Genomic DNA, 19,914 nt, shown 5'->3' on the forward strand with positions numbered 1-19,914 from the left:
AAGCCTTGGCAGAATCACTCCCTCTCCCATCCCATCCAGCACCTCATTGGTTTGTGTTTTTTTTAACCCTTTCCCTGCCCTGTCAGCAATCCCCCAGCTGCGTCCGCCATCACTTTGTGTCTTCATCACCTTATCCGCATCAGGAGACAAGACGGCCGTCACCCGACACCCGACGCGTTTCATCCCCCTCTCTGTCTGCGTCTATCCCGGCAACACTTCCAAACTGGCTTTATTTTCAGGCAATAAAGAGTGAGATTTGTATAAAGTCTTTATTTTTGTGTAAATATACAGCTCTCCCCGCTCTAAACACTAGAGACACTATCCTCCATCAGGCTGGGAGTCGCACCCCCCCATTACAAAAAAAACAACCCCAAAAGACATAAAAACAAATCATTTATTTGCCTCTCTTATATAAACTGTTAACAGCACAGCGCCCCCTAGTGCAGGGGCGGCCCCGGGACGCGGCTGATGGACAGAGGGCTGACCTCCTGCTTCCCGAAGGGGGAGTGGATGACGGCGGGGCAGACCGGCTGCAGGACCTTCTCCGAGTCGACCTGCCCGGTGGCCAGTTTACCGAGGAGCTCGTCCACCTGCGGAGGGAGAGCGGAGAGCTGAGCGGCCCCCCCGACACCGCGAGACCCCAGACGAAAACCAATCCCACCCCCAGCGCAATTATACAAAGCAGCCCTGATCCGGGTCTGGATCCACCCCCCCCTTCAGTCCCTCCATGCGCAGAGGTCACCCCGGTTCGGAGGACGAGGGAAAAACAAACCAAATGCGGAGCCTCACATTCATGCGCGTTATAAACGTATAATCTTACAGCCACCCAATTCTGCCCCTACTGAACCCAAATATTTTCAGCTTATATTACAGGGCAAAAAACACTTGGGGGGATGACAGGGGCAGGAATAATGTCTGAGTCCGGGGTTAATTCTAATCCAATCACAAGCCAGATTTAACCCTTTGCAGTCCCCTCTTACCCTGCGAGCGTATTCCGGATCCTCCTGAGGCTGGAAGCGGCCGGATTTATTGCGGGATCGGGACGTACTGCGAAAACACAACGTCTTTAGCCATCGCAACGCGGGGACCCCAGTGGGGCAACAACCCCCGGCCCCCGCGGGCCCTCGAAGGGGAGACCAGGTGCGACGGGCAGTCACGCGCATGCACTCACCTCTTCATGTCAGAATTCCCCACTTGCCCATTATGGGGGTTATTCTTATCTGAAAAAGATCCAAAACGTCTCAGTCTCTGTTTTTGCCCCCCCCGGGGTAGGCGGGTTATTTTGCCCCCCCCCCCCCGGGGTAGGTGGGTTATTTTGCCCCCGGAGACCAGGTAATATTTTTGTACCTTGAGAGTTGGACTTTTGCTGGCAACGCAGTTCCTTCTTCTGATTCCTGAAAGAGGAAACACGATCGTTAATATACCCCGGGGGGGGTAATAAGATCCCCCAGAGTTACGCCTGGTTTACTAATCTAGAACCGCGTTCCGTTACACAGGTCGTGAGAACAGCCGAGATCCGAGGAACTCTGGGGGTATTATAACACAGTATGAATATGTGCGGGGCCGATATAAATACCCCCCAGTGACCCGTTCATTAACTGACGAGAGGTCGTCCTCTTCTTTCATCCACAGCAAAAGGGGCTCTGTGCGGCGAGGGCAGTAAAGGTACGGAATCCACCGCCCAGGGGGGGTCTATCAGATACACCGGATGCCTCCACAAGGGGGTAAAAGCAGAATATACAGGGGTCTGTGTGACTCTGTGACTCTCTGTGACTCCTTGATTAGCTCAGCTAACGAGGGCTCAGACAGTAAAGAGCCGGGGGCCAACGGGGCCACCGGAAAACTGAAGGATTCAGGGGGCGTCTGACCTCTCCTCGCACTCCCCGCAGATCAGGTTGTCCTGGAGGTCCGGTGGGGTGGGCGAGGATGAGGGGATCAGGTGGAGGGGCACATAGGAGCCCCCGTGGGGGACGCAGACGCGGCCGCAGCGAAGAGTCAGCTGAACCCATCGAGCCGTAGTCAGCCGCAGGCCGTGGACGACGCACCAGCCGGGACGCTCTGCAAACGACAAAAAAACGTGAAAGCGGAACGTGTTCGGTGGGCAGTTACCTGGCGGGACCCCTGAGTACCTGCGCAGCCCGCCTCACAGCAGCAAATGATGGGCAGCCAGTGGCTCTTACCCCAATCAGGGCAAATCGGTGGGGCCCCACCCCCGCACGGACTCACACCGGCCCACCGGAAATCTAACACTTCACCCTGTGGGCTTATGATTCAGAGCTTTAGAGAGTGACGAGGGGCGCAGGCGCGCACGCACAGGGGTCCTGCTCCCTTTATAGCAGAAGCGGCTGCGTTCGGCCATATTGATTACAGAGCTGATCTCTCGCTTTTGCTGGTCCCTAAAAATAGCTCACCGCACACACAGCATCACCGACGACATCACGCTCTGTTACCATGGCAACTCTCGTGCGCTCTCCCATCGTAACGTCACCAAGAGGAGGGGGGTACACAGGACGCTCGCAAAGATGGGGTGTGAACGCTGCAACCCGATTGGCTGCACTCCAAGCTGCAGACCCCATTAACTTTTTAAATGCTGGAGGGGAGGGGGCTACAAAAATACCCTGCAGCTCCCCCCGGTCTGGGGCTTCGTGACACTTGGCAGGTGTTACTGCTCAGTATACGTAAAGTGCTGCCTCCTGTGGGGGGTTTTACCCGAACTGACCCCCTGCTGTGAGACGGATACGCACCCCTCAAAAAACGAGTAATATGTTAACCCCGGTCCGGGGCGGCCAGCAGTTAGATCAGCGGGGCAGATAGGACGGGGGCGGGGGGCACGGATCTATCCGGAAGCGTTTACCTGCCGGCTCCTTCGCAGATTCGTCCGGCTCTTCGGGGGACGGAGCGACCGGAGACGCCTATCAAAAAACATCAAAACACCTGAGACCAGAAAAGCCTCTCGTACCCCAACGTGGGGCTTGTGGGGTGGGACGGGGTTCAGACACAGCAGGGGGGGGACGGGAAGCCAATGTTCTCCCCTGTGTTTGGGGGGGGTTCCTGTTATCCGGGGAAGTTGGTACAGAGCCCGACTCACCGGATCAGCAGGTAGCGTCTGTTTGATGTGATCCCGCAGCCTCTGGATGAGATCCGTGTTCTGCGCAGGAACAGGGGCCAAAAATATTGATAGAGAGAACAGAGCATTAGCCGCGAGCCACGCGCATGCTGAAAGGGTTAAATAAAGGGAAATAACCCAGGATTTGCCCCCCCCCCGCACCTTTCCTCTACCACCTAGTCCCAGCCTCTTGCAGTGCTGCTGGAGCTGGGCCCTCTTCAGGAGATGCAGGGAGAAAGGGGTTAAGTCCAGCTCGGCGGGAGGAGCCTCCTTCTCGCGCCGCCGTTTGGCCATGTCTGCAGAGCGTCACCGGCCCCTGCGGAGACAGCAGAGCATCGCAGCCGGGGGTTAATACGAGCCTCGCGCTAGGGGCAAAAAACTGGTTTTAGGGTCAAACAGGAGAACCCTGCAGACTGAAACCATTAAAAACCAGTGAAAATTCTATTAATTGACCCCAAATCACTAATTACACCCCAGGAGGTCAAATCCCAGACCCAGTTACCCCACAAACTGCCCCCTTACCCCAGGAACAGAGCCAAGTGCTGTCTACTCTCTGGAAAGGGAGGGGGAGGGGGGTCTGTGAGGTTTTATAACATTAGCTAATTAACAGCAGCCAATCACTGAAAGCCGCATAATTAGCTTATTTAACCCCTTTATTAGCAGACTGACCATTCAGTACGGGGCAAATGTGTAATGAGACAAAATAAACGTCCCCGAGTCCTATATACCCCATAATGCAAAGTGTGTACCTTATTTACCCCAGTGTGTTATTATATACCCCATAATGCAAAGTGTGTACCTTATTTACCCCAGTGTGTTATTATATACCCCATAATGCAAAGTGTGTACCTTATTTACCCCAGTGTGTTATTATATACCCCAGTGTGTTATTATATACCCCGGCGTGTTATTATATACCCCATAATGCAAAGTGTGTACCTTATTTACCCCAGTGTGTTATTATATACCCCATAATGCAAAGTGTGTACCTTATTTACCCCAGTGTGTTATTATATACCCCAGTGTGTTATTATATACCCCGGCGTGTTATTATATACCCCATAATGCAAAGTGTGTACCTTATTTACCCCAGTGTGTTATTATATACCCCATAATGCAAAGTGTGTACCTTATTTACCCCAGTGTGTTATTATATACCCCGGTGTGTTATTATATACCCCATAATGCAAAATGTGTACCTTATATATACCCCGGTGTGTTATTATATACCCCATAATGCAAAGTGTGTACCTTATATACCCCAGTGTGTTATTATATACCCCAGTGTGTTATTATATACCCCAATGTGTTATTATATACCCCAGTGTATTATTATATGCCCCATATTGTATATTATTATATAAATAAAGCTGATGACATAATTCAAAGTCCCTGCTGACTGGATTTTTACACTGATGATGTCATAGCTCTTAGCATACTATCCCACCAGTGACATCAATCCAGGCGACTGCTTCATCAAAATACCCCAGATCCCCAGGAGAGGCAACGACTCCCTGCCGGGGTAAATATGTTTAATATATGGAATTATCATGCAAAGTTCCAATAGATTGTCAGCTCTCTGGCTCAGGGCATTCCTTTTTATACAATATTTGGGGAAATAATGTGTTAATGGTGCGATGCTCTGCGGGGTTATTATATCATATAACAGTTCCCAGAGTAACCGTCTGCCCCGACGCTGGGTCCACAGTCTGAGCATAGCACAGCTCATTCCTGCAGCCTGGCCACGGCGGGGTTAACGGAAGCTGCTTACAGCTCCTGCCATGAATATGAATATCGGCGAGGGGGGGGCATCGTCTGTCACACCCCCCTCACGCCCCCCCTCACACCCCCTCACACCCCCCCAGCGCTGACAGCAGCTCCGTCCCCTCTGCAGAGCATAAAGAGGCGGCCGCCGCAGGAGAAGGAGGCAGAGCGTCGCACGCGAGAGAGACTGCAGCACCCAGGTAAGGACACTACCCCACGGCACAGGTACCCCGGGGCGCCAGCGACAGTGCCACCCCGCCACGCACACACTACTACTACCACCACACCATGACACGTATATACGGCACAGGTACCCCGGGGCGCCAGCGACCGTGCCACCCCGCCACGCACACACTACTACTACAGCATGATACAAAGCACAGATAGCGACAGTGCTCCCCACCATGCATGCACTACTATACCAAGACACATATATACAGCTCAGGTACAGAGCAGACAGCGGCAGTGCTGCCCCACCATGCACACACTACTACTCCCCCACGACACGTATACACAGCGCAGGCACGGCAGCGTCCGGCTCCGTAGGGGCAGGGTGGGCTCCGGGACACTGGTGGGATTTCTGGCCACCCCTGCAGTGCTGCGATTCACAGCGTGACTCGTTCCGTGGCCTCCACCACCACTTTCCGGGGTCACAGGTAGCCCCTTCCGCGCAGCCTCTCTACCGTTCGCCCCGGCTCCGCTCTCCCGGAGGTCAGGTGACTCCCCACCCCCAGACTTTCACGCATCGTGTAGGATGTTCTAAAAATACCGTTATGTGGGGATTTATATCCGTGCGCGGCGTTCCTCCGTGCTGGGGAGCTGGCCCCCGGGGGCCATTAGCGTGGGGTGTGCATGTATAGCTCTGTATATCTGAAATCCCATTTGTTGTTTATTTACCCCAACAGGCTGAGGACGGCGAGACTCGGCCCCCGTGGCCCCGGCTTCCATATCTGCCGTTTCTCGCTCCCCACCCCCACCCCCCGCGGCTCTCTATGCCCCTGCAGCTCCCCGCCATGAATTTCCGCAGCCACCGGCTCCTCCGCCGTTCCTCTGCGGCCGTGTCCAAGCCCCCCGTGGAGGTGAGCGGCGGCACGGGGGTCTCCGGCCCGGGGAGCATCGCTCAGATCAGCCCCTGCCTCTACCTCTCCAGCGGGAACGCCGCCGGCAGCCGCCACCTGGTGTACGCCCGCAACGTCACGTGCATCGTCAACGCCACGCTGGAGATTCCCAACTCCAACTGGCCGGACGTGGACTACGTGAAGGTGCCGGTGCCGGACCTGCCACACGCGCCACTCGCACTCTACTTCGACTCGGTCGCCGACCGGATCCACCAGAACGGCAAGCGGAACGGCCGGACGCTGGTGCACTGCGTGGCCGGCGTCAGCCGCTCGGCGACTCTCTGCATCGCCTACCTGATGAAATACCACCGGCTGTCCCTGCTCGACGCCCACCAGTGGGTGAAGACCCGGCGGCCCGTGGTCCGGCCCAACGGCGGCTTCTGGCAGCAGCTCATCCAGTACGAGAAGAAGCTCTTCGGCAAGAACACGGTGAGGCTGGTGCCGTCGCCGCTCGGCCTCGTGCCGGACATTTACGAACGAGAGACTCGCAGCCTCATCCCGGTGTGGGGGTTTAGATAAAAAAAAATATAAACAATCTGTTCTCCACGGGACTGTGGGGGGGAAACACGAGACAACCGGAGCCATCATCACCACCCCGATAACTCCCGACTCCAGAGACGCTTTCCGGAACTCCGCGCCGCCAACGAGAGAGACTGTAAACGGTGAGAAACGGTGAACGGGGGAGATTTCCGCCACGCGCTCGGGTTTGTAGGATCACGGCGCGCGTTTGAAGGATGAGGAATAAATGCCGGGGAGGAATAAAGGGGACGGCGCAGAATCGATGTTTCTGAATAAAGACGATTTACGAGAAAACGGTAACATTTATTTACAAAACGACATTAAAAAGAACGGATAAAAAAAAAAAGTGCATTTCGTACAAAACACAGAAAGAGGGGGCGGGGCGTGCGGAGAGGGCGGGGTAAACATAGGGGGCGGGCTCAGTCGCTGTCCCCGTCGTCGCTGATGATGCCCTGCAGGCAGGACCAGTCCACGGGCCTCTTCTTGCGCGGCGGGGCCCCCTCCTCATCGGAGTCGGAGGCCAGGTCTTTCCGGTACCTGGTGGGCGACGGGTCGCGGGTCGGGGACGGCTGGTAGGGGTTCCAAGTTGAACGTCGCCGAGGGCGACCTGCAAAGAAACAAGTAATGGGTTAACGGACGCGCGGAAGGAGCAGTGCTGGTGCAATTGCCATGGTAACCAACCGTATCGACCTCCCGACTCATTCATCCATTAATCCCGCGCTGACACCGGGCCCCCCCCCCCCGTTCACTCCGGCTCCAGCGTGCAGGGGAATTATTAAACCACTTGGGGCAACTAGGGCAGACGGCGGGGCATTCAACACCCTGCGGGCCCCCGACGCCTGTTTGGAGAGTAATTATTCGGGCGCCTTTTCTTATACCCCCTCCCTGCGCGTTAAACTGACAGCGATCGCTTTACATCGGGTGATGTCATCAAACTACCTCCAGCCTGCGCTTTGCGACGACGTAAAGCCTCTGCTGGGGAGGAATAATCCTTGCTCCTCCCACAGGATGCACACAAAGGGGCGGGGATTATAAACATATACATTGATTATTTCTATCTGTAAAGCTGGGGCAGTTTAATGGACGGAGCCGGAACACAGAGGATTCGGGGAAAGATCTGCATCGTTTGGGGAGAAATAAAAAAAAAAAAAACATTTAAATACAGAAAGGAGGAGAAAAGTTACAACGAGAGACCGGAATCTAACACTAGAGAGTCAGAGACTGAGATGGAACGGAAGGAAGTTTTAATTACGGAGAGCGAGGTAGATAAGTGGAACAGCCTCCCAGCAGAGGTGGTAGAGGGTAATACAGTGAGGGGATTAAACATGCATGGGATAGACATACGGCTCCTGAATCTAAGACGAGACCAACGACTGATTAAGGTTTGAGTTGTTACAGCGGGAGAGCCGGGGGCCAATGGGGCCGATCTGCCGGCGGGGTCTGGGCCCCCGTGTCACGTACCCGCTGTGGTAATGATGTTACTCGTATCCAACTCCGCCAGCTCCGCCGCCTCCTCCCTCTTCAGCCGCACGACCCGGCACTTCTCCAGAGTCGGCTTCCCTGCGGAGGAGGAAAGGAATATCGCGATGCCGGTTTTGTCCTCATGCAACACCCCCCCCCCGCTCCTCCGTTGGGGGGGCTCGGCGGTCCCCGGGTCGCTCTCCCCCGCCCACTCACCCTCACCTTTGACCCCCAGCTCCTCCAACTCATTCTTCAGAAGCTGCACCATGGCCTTGACGGAGCGGCAGCCCAGCAGCAGCTTCTTGTAGTTCCTGCGCGCTCCGCACGTGTGGATGTAACGCTTCAAGCGGACCACTGACGGATGCTCCTCCTTCGAAGAGCCCTGCGGGGGAGGAATAGAGTGTGAGCTCTGCGGCTCCTCCCGCTGCGCCTGAACCCCGGCCCCTCCCCCACACACCTTGTCCTGCTTCTTGCTGCTGTGGCCCTTATCCTCGGAGCCCTCGGACGAGTCGCTCTCTCCAGCCTTCTTCGTCTGGTCAGCGCTCTCATCTTCCTGCTCGCTCTCCCCGTCTGTCTTTTTCCCCTTGGCCTCCTTCGTGCCGCTCTCTCCATCGCTCTCGCTGTCCGATGTCCCCTCGCGAGATCTTTTCTCCACCTCTTCGCTCTCGCCGTCCGTTTCTTGCGCTCTTTTCTTTTCTTGACCCCGAGATCTTCCATGATTGGTTTTCTCTTTGTCTGTGGAATTCTTTTTTGTGACTCCTGCCTTCCGCTTACCGCCCGTCTCTTTACTCGGCGCTCTCTTTTTCTTTAGCGGCTTGTCATCGTCACTCTCGCTGTCCGTCTCTTTACTCGGAGCGCTCTTTTTCTTTAGTGGCTTATCATCGTCACTCTCGCTGTCTGTCTCTTTACTCTGAGTGCTCTTTTTCTTTAGCGGCTTGTCATCCTCACTCTCGCTGTCTGTCTCTTTACTCAGAGCGCTCTTTTTCTTTTGCGGCTTGTCATCCTCACTCTCGCTGTCCGTCTCTTTACTAGGAGCACTCTTTTTCTTTAGTGGCTTATCATCGTCACTCTCGCTGTCTGTCTCTTTACTCTGAGTGCTCTTTTTCTTTAGCGGCTTGTCATCCTCACTCTCGCTGTCCGTCTCTTTACTCGGCGTGCTCTTTTTCTTTAGCGGCTTGTCATCCTCACTCTCGCTGTCCGTCTCTTTATTTGGAGCGCTCTTTTTCTTTGGCAGCTGATTGTTCTCACTGACTGTCTCCTTTTTCCTTGCACTTTTCTTCTTTAGCGACTTTTCATCCTCACTCTCGCTGTCCGTCTCTTTACTAGGAGCGCTCTTTTTCTTTAGCGGCTTGTCATCCTCACTCTCGCTGTCCGTCTCTTTACTCGGCGCGCTCTTTTTCTTTAGCGGCTTGTCATCGTCACTCTCACTGTCTGTCTCTTTACTCGGCGCTCTCTTTTTCTTTAGCGGCTTGTCATCGTCACTCTCGCTGTCTGTCTCTTTACTAGGAGCACTCTTTTTCTTTAGCGGCTTGTCATCGTCACTCTCACTGTCTGTCTCTTTACTCGGAGCGCTCTTTTTCTTTAGCGGCTTGTCATCGTCACTCTCACTGTCTGTCTCTTTACTCAGAGCGCTCTTTTTCTTTAGCGGCTTGGCATCGTCACTCTCGCTGTCCGTCTCTTTTTTCCGTGCACTCTTTTTCTTTACTGGCTTCTCATCCTCACTTTCACTGTCTGTCTCTTTTTTTGGTGTGCCCTTTCGCGGCGTCTCATCGTCGCTGACTGTCTCTTTTCTTTTTTTCCCCTTTTGCGTCTTGGGTATTCTTTTGGCAGCCGGTTTGCTTGGCGTCTCTTTGCGTCTCGCCGCAGCACTCTCGCTCTTGCTCTTTTTCTCCCGGGGCAGCTCGCTTCTCCCTATCTTTATCTTGCGGTTGTCCTGAGACCCTCTCCCCTTCTCTTGTTTCTGATTGGTTGCCTCCAGGTCGCTCTCGCTGTCTGTAACGGCTTTGGTCTTCACGGCGGTTTCTGGAGAGCTTCCCGACAGTCTCTTGATGTCTCTTGACGGTTCAATCCCAGAATCCTCCTCTTCTGATCTGCCGTCTGAAACACACAAAACATCTGCTTAAAGATTAACCCCAAAGCCCCCGGAATTACCCCCCACAGAGTCAGGAGGCAGTTTGCGAGCCGGTACTACACGCCGGACGCAAGGCTCACACGCAGCCCTCCCTCACCTTGCTTGCTCTTTTTGTCGGGGGGCTCCTTCCTGGCGCCGGGGTCCACGTCGCTGTCAGTGCGCTGTCGCTTCCGGATCTTCCGAACGAGCGGCTCGTCGTCACTGGAGTCCTCCTGCCGACAGAGAGATTTATCAGCAACGACTACAGAGCCGACCCACAGTGCCAGCGCCGCTGGGAATCATCGCCCCGACCTCAGCCGACCCACACGTCCAGAAATAAGTGGTGGGGACCTCAGAGGTCTCTTGTTCAGATCATTCGATTCTCACGTCTCACATTTACATTACAGAGCAGAACACACAAAATATTTATTCCTCGTATCGGATTAAAAACACGCTTTCAAAAAATATTCCTGTTTTCTTCTTACCCCAGTTGTAGTTTTTTGCCCCATAATATAAAGTTTTCAGGCAGCTGCATATCAGCCGTTTGTATGATTCTCACTCTGTTATCTGACCCCCGATCTACTAAACCCCCCGACTCCTTATCATACTGCCTGTGGGGGACAATAGAATGGCTCAGTCTTAATCACCTAGTCAGACTCTCTGACTAATAACAGTCTATGGAGGAAGGGACTTCATTAGCATCGCCATAAAGCATCAGCTCAGTGTGGTGTTTGAGCCGGGAAAATCACCCAAAATATCACATGACTGGCAGCGACGGAGGGTCCGGGTCTGCAGATAAAGGGAGTTTATTGGGCAAAATGAGATGATTTCAGGTTTTATTATTCAGCACGGTCGGGGTTAACACCGTATAGCAGTGCCAGGGATCTCAGACAATGTTTTGTTCTGAGGTTTTGAAAAATCATACAGGGGGCCACATGAGGTAGAAAAGTTACATTAAAGCGGCTCCCTGCATACACAGATTCCATTAACATTCCCAGTAAGTCCAGTCAATAACTGGTTTAAATGGCAGCATTAGCGTCGGAGAGTTAGTGGGTTCTAAAAAGAGGTTTTACGGGTATTTATTCCGCCCCATCTCCTGACTGTGGAAGGGATCCTGCTAATCCCCTGCATTATCTACGCCATGTACCTGCGGCGGGTGACAGGCCCCACGTAACTGCGGCGGGTGACAGGCCCCACGTAACTGCGGCGGGTGACAGGCCCCACGTAACTGCGGCGGGTGACAGGCCCCACGTAACTGCGGCGGGTGACAGGCCCCACGTACCTGCATCTTCAGCAGCTCTTCCTCCACAATGCGCTTGAGGGTCTGACGCTCCTGGGGGGGCAGCACTCGCTTCCCGCAGTGAGCCAAGTACGCGGAGCGCACCACGGAGTGAGTGAGGGCGCTGCAGGGGCACAAGAAAGGGTTAATGAAAAGATGGGCCCCCATTACACCTGCGCTGTATACACCGGCAGGCCTGAGGTACCCATATATATATATATATATATATATATATATATATATATATATGTATGTATATATTTACACACAACTCCAATTTAACGTAGCGCTCTGATGTCACTATTCGCTCGTGACGTCATGTCTTGCATCCCCCTATAGGGCCCCACCTGAGGTCTGTGGTCCCCTGCAGCAGTCTCCTGATGAAACTCCGCATCTCCCCATCTCCCGCCATGTTTAAACTGCACCTCGCGCTCACGCAGCGGCCCCGCCCACCCAGCGCGGATTGGCCGCCCAAGACAGAACTAACCTTCACTCTCCGATTGGCTGGGAAACGTGTTTTCTGATTGGCCGGAACTTGATAGTTCACGCGTGCAGATCCTGGGCTTTTGATTGGCTATCTGTTGCTAACGGAAGTGACGCGAACAAGGGGCGGAAGTACCGGGTTCTACACCGGAGTTGTGGTGTCTGAGGCATGTAGCGTCATGTCACTGCCTTCCCCACTATTTCCGGGCGCAGAGATGAACGGCCCGGGGGACGGAGAGGTGGATTACAAGCGGAAATACAAGAACCTCAAGCGGAAACTGAAATTCCTCGTCTATGTAAGTGGAGCTACAGGGGCCGGGCAGTGTGCGCACCTCTAGGGCTGTACCTGGGTGCCTGAGGATATGAGAGTTGCAGTTCAGTAATAATAATAACTGCCGCATGGAATGGGAACCTCACACATTAACCCTTTGTCTGTCTCAGGAGCAGGAATGTTTCCAGGAGGAGCTGAGGAGAGCCCAGCGGAAGCTGCTCAAAGTATCCAGAGATAAGAGGTAACCCGCTGGCCCTTCTACTCACCGCTATATCCTACTACACCCCTCCTGCGGGCTCCCCTCTGCGGCGGCACCCTCTTCCCCTCGCTTCTCGTGGGGCTCCCCTCTGCGGCGGCGGCGGCACCCTCTCCCCCGCTCGCCCTACTCTGAGTAATTTTGTGTTCTTGCTCATTGGTGTCTTTCTTGTTTCCAGCTTCCTGTTGGACAGAGTCCTGCTCTATGAGAACGTTGATGACGACTCATCAGGTATTTCGGGGGCGAGTGGGGTCATTCGGGAACGGGATGGATAAAAGGTGACGGGAGGAGGAACGTTAGGAGAGTAGTGGGAGTGGGATTACTGAGTGGGAACTGTGTGAGTCTGTGATCTGGTATAACCCGGCCTGTCTCGCAGACTCTGATGTGACCGCTTCCTCTGACAACAGTGACACCGAGGGTGTCCGCGGAACCGTTGCCCCCTCAGCCAAGAGGTAAGTGCAGTTATCTGTGTGCTCAGCAGTCCTTGCTGGGGGTCTGTCGATGCTTTCTGAAAGCCTTTCCTGCCTCTACAGGAAACGGAGTCCCCCCGCCGGCCAGGTCTCTTCTCCACCCTCTTCTTCCACGAGCCTGTCCTTGCACGCAGCCGGGGGCACGTACATGAGCGCTGTGAGTATTCCCTCTTGAACGGTTTTCCTCCTCCCGCTTCCCGTGGCTTTTCTCCTCGGAGTTCTGTTTTGTCTGCGCTGCTTTGCTTTTGTTTTGTTTTTTTCCCTCGATATCTGAGTTTGCGACATCCCATCTCATAATTTTGTGTTCTCTCCTCCTCGCCTTTCCCCCATCATCAGATGAACTCACCCCCCTACACCCCGTTCCCCTCGGAATATCTGGCTCCTCTCCCCAACACTACGCCCCCCAAACCCGAACGACCCAAGAAAGACAGAAAGAACCGCTGGGTTAAGTCAAAGAAGCCCAAGGTACCGGTGTCTGTGTGACCGTGCGTGCGTGGAAGGGGTCGGCGTCGTTGTGTAATGTAACGGGGAATGTCTTAATCCTCTTGTTACCCCGTGTCCCCTTACCTCGCGTCTGCTCTCTGCTCTCTTCCCACGCCTGGTCTCTTCTTTCTTCTCCAGATCCCACTGGGCTCCCCCACCGGCTGCGGTAACGTCTTGCCTTTTGGCTCTCGCGCGTCCGCCCTGACTCCGTTGTCATCCTCCAGCAAGCTCACCCCACCTCCCACTATCCTCAGTACCGTGCCCCAGCAGATGTTCAGCGATGGCGGGGAGGGCAGCGGAGATGAGGGGCCTTTGGATGGAGATGAAGAGGATGACTTGGTCATAGACATTCCCGAGTGAACCCCGTGCTGGGCGTATAATCCCCGCTGCTTCCTTGTTCCAAGAGGGAGGAAGGGCTGTAGTCCTGCGCATGTTCCCCAGTGGCAGCCTTACTCGGGGACTGAGGGTTACGCCGGGGCTGTTGCCGGATTCATACAAATGTTTAAGGATTGGGATATTGAGGCTTTACCCCGAGCTGGACTCCTGCACCTGATGCTTCGTCCGCCGGCTCTCGTTACCTCTACTGATGGAGCGTCGGACGGTTTATGTTGGGGGGCCGTCAGCGAGGGTCTGGCAGAAATAGGAAGTCTGTGCGTTATTCCTGATTATATGTCTGCTCTGAGGTTCCAGGCTCAGCCTGCCATAGGTTTGGGGGGGGGTTTTGGTGAATTTATTATTAAATGAGACTCAGGAAACGCGCCGGGAAGCAGCTTCTTATTTGACGCTCTAGTTTTGAGTCTTACCGCGCATGTGCGATCTAGACGAGGTATCTGTTATCCGGGCTGATCCGGCGGGGCTGAGGCGCTTGGCCTGCACTGACCGTCGCTGTTAACGCACATAAGACTCGGAGGCGGAGGGCAGATTCATTTGCATTTATTGAGTGCGGTTTTCAGGAGGAGGCAAAAACATGCAAATACAGGGTGATCGCCCCCCCCCCCTCACCCCGCGCCTAACCTGACACGTACAAAACACAAAATACTTCTGCCGGTACCCGCGCCCCGCCTCTTCTGCCGGTACCCGCGCCCCGCCTCTTCTGCCGGTAGCCGCGCCCTGCCTCTTCTGCCGGTACCCGCGCCCCGCCTCTTCTGCCGGTACCCGCGCCCCGCCTCTTCTGCCGGTACCCGCGCCCCGCCTCTTCTGCCGGTACCCGCGCCCCGCCTCTTCTGCCGGTACCCGCGCCCCGCCTCTTCTGCCGGTACCCGCGCCCCGCCTCTTCTGCCGGTACCCGCGCCCCGCCTCTTCTGCCGGTACCCGCGCCCCGCCTCTTCTGCCGGTACCCGCGCCCCGCTTAAGGTCGGCCATCCAAGCACAGGTTGGCCAACTATTCCCTCGTCGTAAACTTGAAAATTATTAAACAGAAATGTGATAAAGTTACAAAATAACACAAATCTTGCATAATGCGGTGCCTGCGTGCAAACCCCGAGCACTGACTCACCCCCCGATATACAAAACAAGTCACACCCCCAACATACAAAACGAGAAGTCACAAAACCGTGAAAAACGTGCAAATACTGAGTGTGTTCCGTGTGTGCATAGCCCAGAGCCAGGCGTGTGCATAGCTGTGTGTCACGGGTGCAGCGGCTGCCCGAGGCGTGGGGCTGAGACTCGTCCGCCTCGGATGCCACCAGCCCTGCCGCTTGCCCCGGACTCCTTCCCAGGTGACATGTCTGCCCCACGACTCTCCACCTCACCATGTATTAAAAATCCCAGCAGTGCAGCAACTATCTATTAATGTGTTTCGATGCATACGTGTGCAATATCACGGAACAAGTGGTGGAAACACGCGTGGAGGACACACCGTGTCTTCAAAGTCTGCGTTTGGCTTGAGACAGATAAATATGGCGGCTCTGCCCCGGGGTCTCACGCGAAAGAAGACCTTTAAAAACCCCAAAGATCTAAAAACTCCGAGGTTTTACGGCGAGGAGAGTGAAATGAGGCCGTGTGCCTGGGTCTCAATCACCGAGAGGACTCTGAGAGATGGATCTCTGTGACATGGGTGGGAAAGTTGGGGTTCTGTGGATAATACTGGGGAACGTCCACATTTGTTAACGGGGTAAAACACGTTGTACTGCGCTACTCTGTCTGCTGGCGCTATCTGTAATCCCAGAAGAAGTTATTTGGGTTGAACGCGGCGTCGTCGGCCGTTGTTACAGTGTTACTCCTAGGAGAGGCTGTATACCGGCCCCCCACACTGTGCCACCGGCCACCGGCCCTGACCACAAACTGACGGAGGGGTGCGTGCCTAGCGGGTGGGATCAAAACGAATTATATTTAATGAACCCAGACCCGTTGTACCGCGCTACAGACTACGATGGCGCTATATAAAGCAATAAATAACATCAATTTAGGTCTCGGAGCAGTCATTTTGCTTTTACTACCAGAGCCTGTAAAAGTCACCAAGCGGGGGCAACATCTGCTTCTGCCCCCCATGTCTGCTTCTGCCCCCCATGTCTGCTTCTGCCCCCCCCGCTTGGAAAGCCAAACGACTGCCCCAGGCCCCTGCTGATGTATTCAGTAATATTGTTATTATTATTGGATTATTATATAGGTTCTGTAGGGTCTTTTAATGCCCTGTAGAGGGAGCCGCTGTGGAATGGGGGGGGGCATTTCCAGAGGGTAGAGTCCCCCCCCACCCCCCCCGGGATTTAAACCCCAAACAAAAACTTACATCGTAAAAAGGATCATCTTAAAGGGGCATGGGGTATCTCGTGGGGTATGTACCCCCGGGGCATGTACCCGCTTCATACCCAATAGCTAATGTGCCCCGGCTGTGTGGGGGGAAGGGCAGGAGGATTGTGGGTAAAAAAAGAGCGGCGCGTGTGCGAGAAGAAAGCCGGGCTCTTAATCTACCGTTTGGGAAAACCATTGTATAGACCCAGAACCCTAGGAGCTGACACTCTGTCCCCGGATCGGGGGATACGCAGTGATGTGGGGGCCGGGGGCAGAATGGAGGAGCCGCCGTGCGGTCACAGAGCGGCAGATTTCTGGTGGCTGCCGTCTTGACGTGGCGTGTGAGCGTGAGCGTGAGTGGCCCTCAATGTGTTCTCTGCCCGGTTCTTCAAGCCGCATTCCTCAGTCGGTGTAAGTGGATCCCGGAAGCTCGTTGGTTAGCGTGTGCCAGTGCTCTGTTCTCTGGTTGGTGGCGGAGAGACACTCCATCCAGTGCTTCAAACATTCGCCCTTAGCATTAACCCCTAGGGTGACCCCCCCTGTAGGGTGAAAGGGTAAAAGGGGTCAGTATTGGAATAGCAGAGAGGGGTAAATGTGTCGGGTCTAGCGGGGTATCAGAGAGGGGCAGGGGGCAGCGGGGTATCAGAGAGGGGCAGATGTGCTGGGGGGGTGGCGGGGTAGCAGAGAGGGGCAGCGGAGTATCAGACAGGGGCAGGTGTGCGGGGGCAGTGGGGTAGCAGAGAGGGGCAGAGGTGCTGGGGCTGCGGGTATCGGAGAGGGGCAGGTGTCCGGGGGGGGTGGCGTGATATCGGAGCGGGGCAGATGTGGGGGGAGGGGGGGCGGCGGGGTACGAGGCTCACCGATGAAGTCGTTGGACTTGCCGAGGTCGTAGTCCCACACGGTCACCTCGAGGCTCCTCTTGTGCAGCTCCACCTGGCCGATTTTGTAGAAGAATTCCTGAAAAGAGCCGATTCGGGGGTTACTGCCCCGCATTCAGCAACAGCAGGGGTCCCCAGGGGCCGCGGGGCAAATTCCCGGGCCGCAGAGCATCGCACCCACCTCGTTAAACTCCGGGTTCAGCGTCTTCTTCTTGACGGCCGTTTTGTGTTTGGATTTCTTTTCCACGTCTGGTTTTAGGTAACTGCAGGGAGACGGCGGCCGTTATCCCCGAATACAATGCCCCTCGCTGCCCCCCCATGTACATACACCCCCCCGCACACACACACACACCCCCGCACACATATACATTACATACATATAAAGACGTCCGTACACGTGACCAGAGCAGAGGGGGGATACAGAGAGATTTACCCCGGGCCGAGCTGCAGTCAAACCTTAATCAGTCGTTGGTCTCGTCTTAGATTCAGGAGCCGTATGTCTATCCCACGCATGTTTAATCCCCTCACTGTATTACCCTCTACCACTTCTGCTGGGAGGCTGCTCCACTTATCTACCACCCTCTCAGTAAAGTAACACTTCCTTCTGCGTCCCGTCTCAGCCTCTGCCCCTCTGGTGTTACGCGGAGGTAAATGGAGCCGCAGACACTCCTCACGCCCCACTTATCTGTAACATCTGCCCCCCCTTTGGTGTCCCCCGGGACCGAAAGGTATGAGACCCCCCCGCTGTCTCGTGTCCTAAAAACAGGTCATCCGTGTGCAGCAGTGTTACACGTGTGTCAGAGACCGCAACCCACCCCACTCGGGGGTAAAAAATCCCACGAGACCAACATAGCCACAGAGAGAGACAGCCAGAGAGAGACAGATACAGATAACGGAGAGACAGACACCGGGGGCGCGCGGGGAGAGAGCGCGCGGGGAGAGAGCGTTACACACACGGCCGCACACACCAGCGCATCGCACAATAAGTGATGCCCCATTTAGCAGACATTTCTGTGCATTATCTGCAGGCACGGAGCCCACAGACCCCCCGGTCACCCCCCCCCCCACCGGCCAATCGCTGACCGTGGGGGGCGGGGTATCAGTGCGTACGCGTCCCTCCGTCTGCTCACGGAAGAGGGTCTTATTATATCCCCCATACAGGGGGCCGCAAGAACCTTCCGGACTAACAGTAATATAACTCACCAGCTATATACCACCATACATTATACAGGCCCCTCTCTCCTCCCCTGATGCCCCTCTCCCCCCCCGATGCCCCTCTCTCCCCCCCTGATGCCCCCTCTCCTCCCCTGATGCCGCTCATTTCCAGGAGGTCAGAATGTTTGCTGGGTATGAGGGGATCGCAGGGTTCTACAGCCCTAAAAGCCCCGATAATGTGTATAGAAACAGCAGGGAACGGCTTTATAAATTAAACGGGGTAAATAAACCCCATTATTTCCCCGCCCACAGCCACGCCTCTAACCACGCCCTCGGTGATAAAAGGGCCCCTCTATGGCCATTGAAAAGGCTGACTGGCTCGGCGTCGGTGCGGATCTCCGTTATACGGCTGAGGGCCGGGGGGGGGGGGTCGCTGACGCCGTGGCAGTGAAGGTGTTAATGCCCCGCGCTTGGAATTAATTATCACCTTCCGTGTACATTCTGTGATTAACGGGCGGCGCGCCAACGAGCGGATCGACACCAAAATAGCGAAAACCTGAGAAAACCCCACCCCCTCCCAGCCCCCGCAGGAGAGGGGGGGCACTGACCCCGTAACCACAGCCTGGGGGGAGACGGAGCTTCAACATCTGGAACCCGCCGGCAGATCCGCCCCCATTCGGCCCCTTAATCAGTCGTTGGTCTCTTCTTAGATTCAGGAGCCGTATGTCTATCCCATGCATGTTTAATACCCTCACTGTATTACCCTCTACCACTTCTGCCGGGAGGCTGTTCCACTTATCTACCACCCTCTCAGTAAAGTCAAACTTCCTTATATAACATCTGGAAAGAACAACAAACGGATCTATATCCACGAGACGCTCGCACTCCACGAGACGCTCACACTCCACGAGACGCTCACACTCCACGGGACGCTCGCACCTTAAGAGACGCTCGCACTCCACGGGACGCTCGCACTCCACGAGACGCTCAAACTCCACAAGACGCTCGCACTCCACGGGACACTCACACTCCACGAGACGCTCGCACTCCATGATACGCTCGCACTCCACGAGAGACTCACACTCCACGAGACGCTCAAACTCCACGAGACGCTCGCACTCCACGGGACACTCACACTCCACGAGACGCTCACACTCCACGAGACGCTCCCATTCCACGAGAGACTCACGTTTTGACGTAGGGGTCGGAGAATCCGTTGACATCCATGGCTGCGAGGTGAGCGCAGCGGACGATCCCCACCACCAGCCCCCCGCGCTCCGCGCTGAACATCAGAGACAGCAGGATCCGTCCTCGCTCCTCCAACTCCCACTCCTGACAGCGCTCCAGCTGGGGCAAACGTGACGGCTGTTAGTACGGGGGGCCCGCACGGAGCGCCAGGGGTCGGTGCGGAGCGTAGGGGGTCGGTGCGGAGCGTCGGGGGTCAGTACGGGGGGGCCGCACGGAGCGCCGGGGGTCAGTGTGGAGCATCAGGGGTCGGCGCGGAGCGTCAGGGGTCAGTATGGGGGGCCGCACGGAGCGTCAGTGGTCAGTGTGGGGGGCAGCGCGGAGTGCCGGGGGTCGGTGCGGAGCGTCGGGGGATGAGACGGCCGGGGGAATTTGTGGGTAGTAGCTGGAAGCAGGTTCTGTGAATGTGTTTGTGTTCTGTCTGTCTCTCTGTCTGTCTCTCTGTCTGTCTGTCTCTCTGTCTGTCTCTCTCTCTGTCTGTCTCTCTGTCTCACTTTCTTCCCCCAAATACCCCTCCCTGCCCCCCCAGGATCTCCTTCCATCCCCCGCAGGAGAGAGACGTCACATGAGAGACCGAGAGAGGGGA

At 55.5% G+C, this 19,914-nt stretch overlaps 5 protein-coding genes across 5 annotated transcripts in view; 2 read left to right on the forward strand and 3 right to left on the reverse strand.

The window, feature by feature from the left end:
- Window positions 1–376: 376 nt before the first annotated feature.
- Window positions 377–3,463, reverse strand: LOC128502286 (uncharacterized). The gene is made up of 8 exons (XM_053472047.1): window positions 3,269–3,463; window positions 3,089–3,148; window positions 2,855–2,912; window positions 1,869–2,058; window positions 1,348–1,394; window positions 1,172–1,220; window positions 981–1,047; window positions 377–590 (listed from the first exon to the last, which is right to left on the reverse strand). Exons 1-8 carry the CDS (start codon window positions 3,398–3,400, stop codon window positions 438–440), a joined length of 756 nt encoding a protein of 251 aa, XP_053328022.1. The 5' UTR covers window positions 3,401–3,463; the 3' UTR covers window positions 377–437.
- A 2,399-nt stretch (window positions 3,464–5,862) lies between these two features.
- Window positions 5,863–6,853, forward strand: LOC128501200 (dual specificity protein phosphatase 14-like). The gene has a single exon (XM_053470597.1). The coding sequence runs from the start codon at window positions 5,863–5,865 to the stop codon at window positions 6,505–6,507; it is 645 nt and encodes a 214-aa protein (XP_053326572.1). The 3' UTR covers window positions 6,508–6,853.
- Window positions 6,790–11,783, reverse strand: HIRIP3 (HIRA interacting protein 3). Its single transcript, XM_053470617.1, has 7 exons — window positions 11,705–11,783; window positions 11,361–11,481; window positions 10,197–10,311; window positions 8,426–10,065; window positions 8,191–8,350; window positions 7,969–8,067; window positions 6,790–7,114 (listed from the first exon to the last, which is right to left on the reverse strand). The coding sequence occupies exons 1-7, from the start codon at window positions 11,767–11,769 to the stop codon at window positions 6,927–6,929; spliced, it is 2,388 nt and encodes a 795-aa protein (XP_053326592.1). The 5' UTR covers window positions 11,770–11,783; the 3' UTR covers window positions 6,790–6,926.
- Window positions 11,784–11,956: 173 nt separating this feature from the next.
- INO80E (INO80 complex subunit E) lies at window positions 11,957–14,078 on the forward strand. Its single transcript, XM_053470592.1, has 7 exons — window positions 11,957–12,136; window positions 12,282–12,352; window positions 12,546–12,598; window positions 12,744–12,819; window positions 12,901–12,994; window positions 13,174–13,302; window positions 13,459–14,078. Exons 1-7 carry the CDS (start codon window positions 12,020–12,022, stop codon window positions 13,678–13,680), a joined length of 762 nt encoding a protein of 253 aa, XP_053326567.1. The 5' UTR covers window positions 11,957–12,019; the 3' UTR covers window positions 13,681–14,078.
- A 2,262-nt stretch (window positions 14,079–16,340) lies between these two features.
- DOC2A (double C2 domain alpha) overlaps window positions 16,341–19,914 on the reverse strand; it is a 13,634-nt gene continuing 10,060 nt past the window's right edge. The window contains exons 8-11 of the mRNA XM_053470561.1: window positions 19,273–19,430; window positions 17,110–17,191; window positions 16,911–17,007; window positions 16,341–16,589 (exon numbers count right to left, since the gene is read on the reverse strand). Coding sequence (XP_053326536.1) covers window positions 16,453–16,589; window positions 16,911–17,007; window positions 17,110–17,191; window positions 19,273–19,430 — 474 coding nt within the window. The 3' untranslated portion in view covers window positions 16,341–16,452. The remainder of the gene's footprint in view (window positions 16,590–16,910; window positions 17,008–17,109; window positions 17,192–19,272; window positions 19,431–19,914) is intronic.

This window comes from Spea bombifrons, chromosome 7 (genome assembly GCF_027358695.1).
Source record: "Spea bombifrons isolate aSpeBom1 chromosome 7, aSpeBom1.2.pri, whole genome shotgun sequence".
In the NCBI taxonomy this organism is placed as follows: domain Eukaryota; kingdom Metazoa; phylum Chordata; class Amphibia; order Anura; family Pelobatidae; genus Spea; species Spea bombifrons.

Bases quoted from the DNA above. Each gene is read 5' to 3' on its own strand.
- LOC128502286 (XM_053472047.1), bottom strand. From the start codon at position 3,400: ATGGCCAAACGGCGGCGCGAGAAGGAGGCTCCTCCCGCCGAGCTGGAC. The intron at 1,048-1,171 runs GTGAGTGCATGC...GTGTTTTCGCAG, and splicing joins GGGAATTCTGACATGAAGAG to TACGTCCCGATCCCGCAATA. The intron at 591-980 runs GTAAGAGGGGAC...CTCCCTCCGCAG, and splicing joins ATCCGGAATACGCTCGCAGG to GTGGACGAGCTCCTCGGTAA.
- LOC128501200 (XM_053470597.1), top strand. From the start codon at position 5,863: ATGCCCCTGCAGCTCCCCGCCATGAATTTCCGCAGCCACCGGCTCCTC.
- HIRIP3 (XM_053470617.1), bottom strand. From the start codon at position 11,769: ATGGCGGGAGATGGGGAGATGCGGAGTTTCATCAGGAGACTGCTGCAG. The intron at 11,482-11,704 runs GTGGGGCCCTAT...GTGCCCCTGCAG, and splicing joins CAGGGGACCACAGACCTCAG to CGCCCTCACTCACTCCGTGG. The intron at 8,068-8,190 runs GTGAGGGTGAGT...CCTCCTCCGCAG, and splicing joins GGAGGAGCTGGGGGTCAAAG to GGAAGCCGACTCTGGAGAAG.
- INO80E (XM_053470592.1), top strand. From the start codon at position 12,020: ATGTCACTGCCTTCCCCACTATTTCCGGGCGCAGAGATGAACGGCCCG. The intron at 12,353-12,545 runs GTAACCCGCTGG...TCTTGTTTCCAG, and splicing joins AAAGTATCCAGAGATAAGAG to CTTCCTGTTGGACAGAGTCC. The intron at 13,303-13,458 runs GTACCGGTGTCT...TTTCTTCTCCAG, and splicing joins TTAAGTCAAAGAAGCCCAAG to ATCCCACTGGGCTCCCCCAC.